At 33.9% G+C, this 12,023-nt stretch overlaps 2 protein-coding genes across 2 annotated transcripts; both read right to left on the reverse strand.

Moving 5' to 3' along the window:
• Positions 1-396: 396 nt before the first annotated feature.
• LOC124846362 (uncharacterized) lies at positions 397-4,492 on the reverse strand. The gene is made up of 11 exons (XM_088114138.1): positions 4,354-4,492; positions 4,126-4,277; positions 3,042-3,198; positions 2,689-2,930; positions 2,384-2,590; positions 2,224-2,316; positions 2,042-2,143; positions 993-1,208; positions 853-894; positions 652-762; positions 397-575 (listed from the first exon to the last, which is right to left on the reverse strand). The coding sequence occupies exons 1-11, from the start codon at positions 4,490-4,492 to the stop codon at positions 522-524; spliced, it is 1,515 nt and encodes a 504-aa protein (XP_087970264.1). The 3' UTR covers positions 397-521.
• Positions 4,493-4,593: 101 nt separating this feature from the next.
• On the reverse strand, positions 4,594-5,166 carry LOC148200997 (uncharacterized). The gene has a single exon (XM_088113109.1). The coding sequence runs from the start codon at positions 5,164-5,166 to the stop codon at positions 4,594-4,596; it is 573 nt and encodes a 190-aa protein (XP_087969235.1).
• Positions 5,167-12,023: the final 6,857 nt, after the last annotated feature.

The following is a 12,023-nucleotide window of genomic DNA, read 5'->3' on the forward strand; positions in this document are numbered from 1 at the left end:
ATTTCCCGCGGTTGGACCAACCGTTGGGAACACGGCCGTCGCCAAGTAAGTACCGGCGGTTCTGGAAAAAACCGCCGTACTAGCGGGGGTTTCCGGAAACCGCCGGAATTAGCGGCCGGAATTAGCGGGGTTCTGTGAAAACCGCCGGGAATTACGGGGTTACTCAAAAACCGCCGGAACTAGCTAGGGTTATCTCAAAACCGTCCCTATTTTGCATGTGTAGTTTACTGGGGTTAAAACCGCCGAGAATTTATACAGTTCATTCTTTTTTTATTGTGATAAAATTAGATTATGATAAAAATGATTTTATTGACAAAACAAACAATAAATTAATATGAACTAAAATTGAATAATATTGTATAAAATAAACTATATTGTTCAACCTAATATCATTCATACAACTAATTGTTCATGCATAAAAATTAAAAATAAAGATGTTCATTACATATGTTCAATATAGATGTTCAATACAAATGTTCAATACTAAAAGTATGACTCATAAAAATATTCAATAACAATATCTAATTTTCTTCTTCATTACATCTATTGTTTGGCCCACTCCCTTGATCAGATACCTACAATATAACATAATAGTTAGTCGATAATATATTTAATTAAAAAAATCATACAAATAAATTTAATAATTATTACCGATGATCGTTGAAATACTACAAACTGTGAAGGCAATGAACCTTGATGATTTTGCAACAAAAGTGTCATCATTGCCTTCATTTCATTGACTTGTGATGTCAATGAAGATACCTATAACAGAAATATTTATTTAAAAAGTGAGAAATATGATACCTAACATGTTAATCTTAAAAGGAATAAACCAAGTAAATATTCATTAACCTGAGATTCTAATTTAACATTAGAAGAAGTCAATGAAGATACCTATAACAAAAAAATTTATTTAAAAAGTGAGAAATATGATACCTAACATGTTAATCTTACAGGGAACAAACCAAATAAATATTTAAATATTCATTAACCTGAGCTTGTAATTCAACATTAGAAGGAGTAGATGAAGATGATCCAAAATGAGAACGAGCATGGACTCCAAAGACTTTAGATGGGCAAGGACCCAAACCTAGACCGCGAACACGACCACAATGCTCTTGGCTTCCTAAAACATGAGCTAATGAATCTAAACTTGATATTTCTTTTGATTGAGACGATATTGTAGATTCATATGTTTGAATTTTTTCCTACATACAACATAATCAATGATGCCAACATTAAAAACATTGCATTTGTATAAAGAGACAAACTATTAAGTTGGCAGTAGTATACTTATATTTAAACTTAAGATGTGTGCAAAAACAGTAGCAAAAACAGTAGTATACTTTCACTATCTTCAAAATCTGATCTTTGGGTTATTATATTTTCCAGGGTCAAAAGTGCAAAGTCTATACTTGGGTTATGAGATTTCATCCCGCCTAACCCAAAACCAACAATAGTCCATACATCATTATTCAGGACCAAATCTATCCCTCTCACTCTGATACAATAATTCCATCTTCTAATCTAGCATTCGCATATAAACCTTTAACTAAGTCAGGATACAAGGTACTAGTCATTTGAAGAAAGTTGTATAACCAGTAAAAGGTCAATAGATCTCATAAAAGAAATCCATCATTTCAATAAAACTGGAAATCCATATAAGATTGATTGAAAGAAGGGTATCCACGTGACATCATGGATGGGACCAATTAATACTCATTCTTCAAATTGAAGTCTGTAATGACAATCATATTAAGGAACTTAAATCTTAATACCAATAGCAATCATGTGTAAGTGTCAATTTCTACTAGAATCAATGCTTTTAACCATCAATAATTCAGAAAACACAAAACACATGAACAACCAACTACTTATAGTAAAAAGGTTCTTTTTTCCTATAATGTATCTATTACATGACATCTATAGACATGTATATAGTACACATGACATTGAGTTCTTCATTTAAGTAATATCATTTGAACGAGACTATAAAGAGATATATAACTAAACCAATCACAAAAAAAAGATTGGAACTTACACCAATTTCCCTTGCCTCATCATTGATAAAAGCTCCATTGGTCTTCTTATGAGTAGCTATCCAAACTTCTCCTCTGCTAACTTTGTGCCCACACTCGTTTTCCTATGAAAATTAACAAATTCTTATTAGGTATATCATAAATATTATGAGAAACAGAAAATTGAAGATAAATAACACTTCACCATTTCTTTCCTCTTCCTTGCAATGCTCTTGGATCCCCCTGTGTGAGCAAGAGTTTGTTTTGTCCTATTATGCTTATTTTTTAGGGCAATCTCCTAACATTGTGATAAAAAAAGTTATTAAATCATAACAGAATTTTATGAAAAGAAATGTAGGTTTTACCTTTGTTCTTTCATCAAGTCGATAGTCAACAAAAGAAGCCCAATGATCTCTATCTATGCCTTCTGGAGCCATGGCAATCAATTCATCTCTAGTTCGCGTCCCATCATCTCTTTGTTGCCATAATTCTTGCCGACAATCTCTCCATTTATGATTAAGCGCTTTCAAGATGTAATTGATTTGAATATCGGAATTCACTTCAAACTTTGTCTTCAAAACAAATTTTAATAAAAAATTAACAACAATTACCCAATAAATAAATTTTGGATGTCTTTTTTGTAATGGTATTTTGTATTTACATTACTTACTTGAATGGTATTTTGAATCATGTCTTCTTTGTAACTTTTGGGAATCTTCTTCCAAGAAGAATAACAAATAGGGAATACCTTGAAGTTTCTAGCGATACTTCCCAAGAATCGATTCAATAATGCGCCACCATCTCCAATTGGTTGATATTCCTCATTCCAATGTACAATAATCCTTTCATTTTGAGGCAAATTCCAAACATCATTTGTTTTTAAGTGTTTGGTAGTCATCTTACGTTGGTCATCTGTGAAGAAAGAAAATTTGTGTCAAATACTCTTGTGTCAAACAACTTCAGCAGTAACTATTCATATAAGTAACATAATGAAAGCATTAATATGTTGAACTTGTGTCTTACCAATAACATCAACCAACCATGCTCCCTTGTGTGTTGGTGGCCTTTCTTGTTCAACTTCCAACTGAGTATCCTGATTTTCATCTTGTTCATGTTCATCTTGTACATGAGAATTTTCTCCTACTTGAGGTGGTGAATGAAGAGCATCTTCATTTGAGGGCTACACAAGGGATGATGAGAAAGCAAAAGAAATTATCATTATTGTTATTAAATTTCAACAAAAAAGTGAGTTAACTTAGTGAGTCACGTTTCTTTGAATTTCAGGCATTTTTATCATATGTACTTCTTCTAAAAGATTCTAATACAGAACTACTTCTAGTTTTTTATCATACAAAACCTTCTTGGATAATTCAAGAGTAATTCTCTAGCCATCTCACAAATGACAGAAGACTTTTAACATAATTGTCCTAACCTTTAAGGTCCAAATATCACTTTGTATAATACAAAAGATTTCTCAACGTGACTAGCAACAAATAATACATATAACACATCTAATGTACTTTTGAGAGATAAAAAAAAAGATCACAGCAACCAATCCTCTTAACATACTTCATAACAGCACAATCAACAATTAGTTTGACCATTCCATATAAGTTATATCAAGCATATGTAACCAACTAGCATATGAGATAAAAACAGAAGCGCTTTAATATGAGTAAAACAGCCCAATAAAGTTACAAAACAACAATGTTTTAGTGCAGACACAACAGTCAGAACAGTCTAATACAACAAGGATTTTAATGCAGTAACACCAATCAAAACAGTCAGGATTTTACTACATAACAGCAGTCAAAACAGCCAGCAAAGATTTTAATGTGGCATATTTACAGTCCAATACAGAAAAATTTACTGGTATAAAACAGCAAGGAAATAATGCTGAAACATCCAACAACATTACATAAAACAGCAAACAATCACTACTAAAATTCTGATACAGCAATTGCCCACATTTCTAAAAGTTTTGCCTTCTCTTATTGGTATGACACTAAATTCCCTTGTTGTTGCTACTGATTAGAGATTCCACAATTTTTGTCTTTAAATAAAATTTTACGTTTACTGTTTTTACTAATGTAATTGAAACACTTACATTAACTTGAACTGATGACTGAAAAAATGCATCTGGGGACTGAATAGGTGCAGGAGTCCATGCTGATTGAAAAGCAAATGCATTTGGGGACTCAATATGAGTAGGAGTGCATGTGCTTTGGCTTGTCGAAGGTAGCTTTAGTTTGTATGTTCCTATAAATAAATGAATGTCAAAAAATGATAACATGAATAAAACAAGTATTAGACATTTAAAAAAAAGGGAACTTACTTCTTTGAGGGGCAGAAAGAGAGGGTGAGGATTGGACTTGAGGAGCTGGTGGATGGTTAGTTGTGTGACCCCATGTATGAGAGACACTTTGCTGTGTATGATGTTTTGTCTCCTTCTTCTTATATGTCATTTTCTTCATCTTCAAATGGTCTACAAACAATTACATAAATAAAAATTAAACCACCTACATAAGATATAATAAAGAAGAAAACAAACAGAATAACTAAATTAAAATTAAAATTAAAACCTTGTTAATGGTATATTTCTTCCATCATCGGGAAATAATGTTTCTAAGTTTTGTTGTTGAAACGGTTCACATTCATGAAATTTGTCAACATCATCTTCACCCATGTTGTACAAGTCTCTAGGCTTTATATGTACAGGGATGCACCAATTTTTATCAAACTCATCATCTACATAATATACCATTTGTGCTTCTGATGCCTGAATGTATGGTTCATCATCATCATTATCACCAGTATGAATCAAGCGTCCAAAACATACACTTGTAAATCCCAACTCATCAGTCACAATCCCCCTAGAAGTAGTTGTATTAGCCCACATACATTTGAACAAAACAACTGAGAAACGACCATGGTAGTTTATTTCAATTATGTCCACTAATCGACCATAATAAGGCACACCTCCAAATTGCATTTGATTATCATTAGTACTTGCATAACTCCTTGTCCCAAATGTACCAAACACTCCACTATTTTGTGTTTTAAGCCATAAATCACGGTCCAAGATCCTAAACTTGAATCCGTTAACATTGTAGGCACTATATCGTTTTGCAATATCAATTGGACCCATGGCTAAGAATTTGAAATCAGTTGAGTGAAGGCTAGTTGAGTCATTCCTTATCTAAAGGAAAAAAGAAATAACATGTCCAAGTCAATTATTAATTATAACATAGAATGAAACCAATCAGTAATGGACCCAATATACGTACACGACGTGAAAACCAATCTACAAATTCCCTATGAACTCTCTTGTCTATCAAAGATGATTGTCGACTCCGATTTCTCAATTGTCTCCGTATAGTGTCTCTAAATTCCCTACACGAAGTGTCCAAATTATACATAGTTACTTTCTAATAAAAGACTAATTAATACAACTGATCAAGTGAAAATACTTACTGAAGAAATGGATCAACTATGGCACTGTTTCTTGAAAAATTGGTAAAATATTTAATCAAAGTAACATTTAGGAAATATTTACAAATTACAATCAATTTTTTATATTTTGCATAGTCAGATGCATATTTAGATAATGGATTTCTATATTTTAAAGTGGACAATCTTTTAGATGTAGTAGTTGATATTAATAGTATTATTTTAATGAATAAAGTTAGAATATTAGCAAAATCTTCTATAAAAAATATTTCCTTCGGTATACTTAATAGTTTTATATAGTTCAAAATTTTAAAATTCGTCAAAACATTGTTTAAATTAATTACTATATTTATAAAGTATTATTCATTTTAGAATCTAAAATTTCATCATAATTTTATTCTGATATCTTAAAAACTAAAAACAAGTATTTAGATTTTTACCTGTAAACGGATTGGAAATAGGTGTTGTAAGAAGACTAATGAATAATGAATAATAAATAGAAATACATGTATTATAATTAGGATTGATTAATGAAATGAAAGTGTGAGATTTATATGTAAGTATAGAAAATGGGAAATAAGAGTAATTAAATGGATGTGTGTGTGAGAATGGAGAAAGAGAAGATTAGATCTAATCTTCTCTTTCATTTCTTGGACTTGAGATGTACAGAAATAATTTATCCACTTTTATGGCAAAAGGAGACACTATGATTGTTAAACTCCTTGTACGTCAGTCAAAATCCAAACAAAATAATGGCCTTGTATCCTCCAGCAAGGGGAGAGAGGACACCAAGATCTGTATGCAGTACGAAGAAATAGGGCAAGATAGTGAAGAGAGTGGGTGGCATAATTTGAACAAGTGGAGCAAATATATGTGAACCAAGATTGGACAGCGATGCCAGCACACAAATTTCCATGATAACATCTTAAATAGACTGAATTATCACTGTCATAAATATTCAACAATATATTATTCTGCAAAATAAAAACCTTCTACTACTTAGATCTTTGACCAATAATGTATAAAACAAGAGGGGTAAATAATAATGGATCTATGGGATGAAATATCTCTGCTGTTGAGATTATCTACCAAGGGTTGAACCGACCAGGGCTTCATATTGTAGTGATTTTTGTGCATGATAAAGCCAAAACTTTGACATGAATCTAAGACAAAAGTCCGTGGTTGGACAAAACCAAGTTCCAAGCCAGCTTCAATTTTCAGTGATCCTCATATGCAAGCCACTTGGAAGAATGTCCATATTTATAATATATTTCATTAATTCCACCATATAATATTAAATGTCGTAACAAGGACATACTGTTAAACACGGGAATCCCACCCCCCATCCGATAAAACTACAACAATCAATAATTAAAAGCACTAGTTTATCAAGGTAACAATTCAAAATCCTCTCACTATATACCTACCATGCTCTGCTAACTTTTCCAACCATTTAAATCCTATGTTGTACTCTCGTGTTTCTCTAATCAAACCCTTTTCTTTTTCTTTTATCCTTCGACCTTTCTTCCAACTTCCAAACTTTTCAACCAAATGGCAGTTGATCTTTGCTCAGAAAAACTGTGGAGTTTCTTCCTCTTCTGTGAGTCCTAGAATCTCATTCTCACACGATTTTTCCCACTCCGATGTCATTCCCGTTGAGCAACTCCCTTTTAGAACAAACTCCTCTGGTTTGATCTCATTCTCACACGATTTTTATTTCTTCATCCTTCTCCTATAACTTCATCACTATGATTTTCGTTGTCTGTAATGGTGTTGGTAGTTGTATATCACTACTTTTGTATTCAATTGTCTCTGTTGGTGTTTTAATGAAATCAATCATTTTCATTTTAGGATAAATGAATATTAGATTCTTAAAATTTAGAAGAACAGAGAATATACATCACAGAGTGGAGAAGTTCAGTACATAAAAACACTCCTGTTAAAATAAGAAAATGTTAACTGTATGTTAATTTTTGCTAGTTGTGTGAGTTGTATGCTTTAGTGGCTTTCCCGTTCATAGGCAGTTGTCATTTATGGATCATAGCTCCCTAAAATTCTACATATACATGCATAGAGGAAGGGTGTGAATTATCCCTGAAAAACATATTTTTCCCTTTGTTTAACATTAAGTTGGTTTCAAAGCAAGTACACCCTAGTCTACCTGTCTTAGCCATCTCAGAAATGAAAAACCACAAAGATTGAGTTTTATTTTGTTGCTCACACTTAGACTTTTTTAATTCTGTTAGAAGGTTGAGTGCCTCATTAATTATAATCCAAATAGTAATAAACTCTTGAATGGTTGTTCATACCAACACCACCTAACTAACCACTCAGTATCCTAACTACCTTTGCTCTAAGTTAGAATGTAGTGTGTACCAACTATGATGGTCTGGTGGACACAGCATCATCAACATGTCCACTCCACTCCCATCTGATATGCTTCCAACAAGCAGTAAAGGCAGTTCCGCAAAGTGTGTGTGCGTTTCATATCTCATGACTACATATCTTAAGTGGAATGTAATTTAATAAATTTCTTCAATATAATATTTTCTACTTAAAGAAAATCTAATAGCATGAAGAAGACAGAGAAGCTAACATTTGACATGGAAGAAATTTTTGACGATTACATTGAGTAAAATTTGCATTGACAAATTATTAACAGTTCCAGGCATATATACATGAATTGGCCAACATATCTTATGGAAGTATAAGCTCACCTTTCACAATTTTTTCTTTTCTCGGCAAGGGCTACTGCAACTTTAGCTCCACACTGATTCTTTCAGCTATACTGTGTGGATCAGTAGCCTGTCCTCTTCTAGCGCGAACTCTAGGTCACACTGTCGGTGGATGTGGGGCAGTCGGAACAGTAGTTGGCATAATCGAATACAAGAGTTAACAACAACAGCAAAATACAAGAGTTAGACACAATCGAATCAATGAACGCGTTCAATAGACTAAGGTACAGGAGACAAACGTGTAAAGTGAAAATGAACGAAGAGAAAATGAAGTGACCTCGCCGCTTTCTAAGCCGCGTGAACCAAAGATGCGAGAAATTCCAAGAGCAAATCTACAGTTCAGTTCCGAGAGCACCTCGACGAACAATAAGGCGCCTCCACGCTGCCTCGAAGCCTCGCTCAACCCACAAATGCCTCCACACCTCGACACTTTGCTCAGCCCTAGCAAGGGGAGACCAACACGAAGATGGTGCAGAGAAGGAGCGGGGAAGGTAGAAGAAATGAGTGAAGGTAGAAGAATTAGGGATTGGGAGAAATTAGAGAATCAGGGAAAGGTAGAAGAAATGAAAGGCGCGGGGATACATAATCAGTCCTACTCATACTCATAATCAGTCCCCAAATTGAAAAAATGAAGGCACCTTCATTAAAATTGAAGGAAATTAAAAAATTGAAAAAAATTAAAAAAGGGGGTAACTGCGGTTTAGTCAAAACCGCCGGAATTTATTCGGGGTTTCTAAAACCGCCGGAAACTAACCCCTCCTAAAATATATTATTTTTGTAGTGTTTTTACACAAAAACCGCTGTCTATTCAGATACGGTGGCAGTTTCATAATTAACGAGACCTTATAGGCCTCGGTTCAGACGAGACCGGTGTCAAAAAGAGATATCACTTCGGTTGTGAAGGCAACCGGTGCCTAATTATCAGTGTCTGACGCAGTTTCTGACGCGGTTAAGAGAAACCCAAGGTGAAAGAACTATACGGCATCGATTGGTAGGAAGGACAGAGGCATAAGCCTCTACTGCTCAGACCCGAGGCATATAAGCCTCTCTTTTTTTCCCCAAAATTTTCCCCAAGTTAATTAACCTAGCTCCCTCCGCACTCTCGCCTCCCTTGGCTCTCCCTCCCTCCCCTGGCTCTCGCCTCCCCTCCCCTCCCCTCCCCTCGCTCTCGCCTCCCTCCCAGGCTCTCGCCTCCCTCCCAGGCTCTCGCCTCCTCTCGCTCTTAGATTCTTCTCTCCCTCCGTTCCATTGCCGCTTCTTCCTTATCCCCACGAACCTCCCACAACTAAACCACACCACGGCACTGCCAGCCCCAGATCTGCCACTGTTTCCGTAAAGAGCACGTGATGAAGAGGAAGGAGAGGCATCGCGCAGTCGGCGGCGGCGAAGGAAGAGCAGCGCGCGACAGAGGAGTGGACAATCTCCGATGAGATGCGGCGGCTGGAGGAGAATATCGGCATGGCGGTGGCGGATGCGGAGGGCGCGGCGGAGGAGGAGGAGAAGCGACGGAGGCAGCGACGATTGAGGTGGCGGAGGAGGAAGCGACAATGATGAGAATGCTGGGATTGAGGCTCTGTAACGGAGAAGAACGACGCGGGGATGGGGGCCTTGTGGCGGAGGCGGATGCGGAGGGCGCGGAGGGCGCGGAGCCGAATGTAGAGGATGTGGCGGAGGAGGAGGAGAAGCGACAGAGGCAGCGGTGATGGCGGAGGCGGAGGCGGATGCAGCGATTGAGGTGGCGGAGGCGAATCCAGAAGCATTTTTCTCCTGATTTCATTTCTTTTTGTTTTGAATTGAATCTGAGTTCACACCGAAGATTTGATTTGTTTGGTTCCTTTGTTAAATTGAATTTGACTTTACTTGTTAAATTGATTTGTTGAATTGAATCTGAGAAGGATGCTTTGTACCAAAAAATTTGTTTTCGTCTGCCATTGAAGCTTGATTTAAGCGTGTTTGGTCTGGTTTGTTTATGAAATTTTTTTGTCAAAAAGCTTGAGCAAAGACATAAAAGAAGCTTGAGGCACCACAATGAAACGAGTGGCTGGTGAAGAAGAAAAAAAAATAAAAAAAAGGACCCTACTGCCTCGGTTCAGGCTCCAACCGAGGCAGTAAAGGGAGTGAAACGATTTCGGATATTAGAACCGAGGCCTAATCGTATCATTATATGTCCCGTTTCAAAACCGAGGCATAAAGTCCACCGCTTTTTACCTCGCCTGAATATGCCTCGGTTCAGGAACCGGTGCCTATCAGTAAAAATAACCGCTGCCATTTCCCTTAATTGTACTAGTGTATGTTATTTTTCTATATTTTAGACATTTATTTTACTTAATTATATTTGTTAGAAAATTCTAAAATTTCTTTGGTGTTTCTCTTTACTAAAATGGAATTTATAAAACATTTCTATTTTAGGTATTTTATATTTCTATAAAATTTTCTTGTTATTTGTTATTTTCGCATTGTATTTTCATTTGTATTTGATATATGCAGAGCAAAGTTAATAAAATTGATACACGTACACGTACACACACATATATATATATATATATATATATATATATATATATATATATATATATTTTTTTTTTAATTTTGGTTTTAATTCAAAACCATATAAAACAAAATGTAAAACGTATATGTCAAACTTTATCAGGTCCAACGTAAATTAATCTTAATATCTCAACGTAAATCTACTATATGTCAAACTTTTAACAAATATAAATAATCTTAAATATCTGAAAAAAAAAATTATTTTATATACTAATACAAAATGCTTTATACCTTGTGACTTAGAATGAAAACTTTGAGATATAGAAATTCATTGAAGGATTATATAAAATAATAATTGATAATAATAGTAATAGTAATAATATATAGTAATATTTTTTTCTTACTGCTATAAATACGTTATAAAACCAAAAAGGCATTTGTTAGCAATAACACACTAACTTACTTCCATTTAGTAATATAACCAATCAAAAGACTTCTCTAACACTAAATATATTTATCACCGACTGAAATCTTGAGATACTAAATTAGGTTATACATACATACATATATATATATATATATATATATATATATTAATTTATGTAACTTTTTAAAGTGTATTAAATTTTAGTTGATAAAAATATTTTCATAATTATAGATTCTAAATTTTAAAATTAAGAATACTTAAATAATTTTTAATTTTTTTTATTTTTTTATTTTAAATTAAAAATAAAAATTATTAAAATACTTACCCATTTACGAATAGAGATATTTTTATGAACTAAAATTTTGGTATCTTTTAAGAATTATATGAATTAGCAAATCATATATATATATATATATATATATATATGTATGTATGTATGTATAAATTTATCACTAGCAATGCATGTAGGGTGGAGGTATGTTACAATGCACTTACCTTTAGTAAGTGGCTATATGAAACACATCTTCGCCCTTGTCTATCAATCAAGGCACAGAAACATATGTGGCTTTTGTAATTTTGACATTCATAACGAAGAACTTCAATAAATATATTTTTAACTATATCTATAGTGACAATACAAGTGAAAAGACCTCTAATTTTCGTGGTTTTAGAAGTGGTTCACCACGGCGCTTTTTAATTTTACATTATCTAATAAAATTTGATTATGTGTGAAAGTTTTTGTTTATTAAATTTTAAATTTGATTAAGTGTTAATATTTTTTTCAGAATTTCAAAATTCAATTATGTAAATATTTATGTTTTGCTAACTGGATTTCATAATTTGATGAATTATGAATTGAATTTCAGAATCTAGTGTGTTTCCCATATTTCATACACCCCATATCAC

This window comes from Vigna umbellata, chromosome 4 (genome assembly GCF_029865625.1).
Source record: "Vigna umbellata cultivar VRB3 chromosome 4, Vumbellata_1.0, whole genome shotgun sequence".
Taxonomy (NCBI): domain Eukaryota; kingdom Viridiplantae; phylum Streptophyta; class Magnoliopsida; order Fabales; family Fabaceae; genus Vigna; species Vigna umbellata.

Coding starts and splice junctions, on each gene's coding strand:
- LOC124846362 (XM_088114138.1), bottom strand. CDS start 4,492: ATGAAGAAAATGACATATAAGAAGAAGGAGACAAAACATCATACACAG. Junction 2,931..3,041: donor ATGGTTGGTTGATGTTATTG/GTAAGACACAAG, acceptor CTTTCTTCACAG/ATGACCAACGTAAGATGACT. Junction 1,209..2,041: donor ATGAGGCAAGGGAAATTGGT/GTAAGTTCCAAT, acceptor TGTTGTATGTAG/GAAAAAATTCAAACATATGA.
- LOC148200997 (XM_088113109.1), bottom strand. CDS start 5,166: ATGGGTCCAATTGATATTGCAAAACGATATAGTGCCTACAATGTTAAC.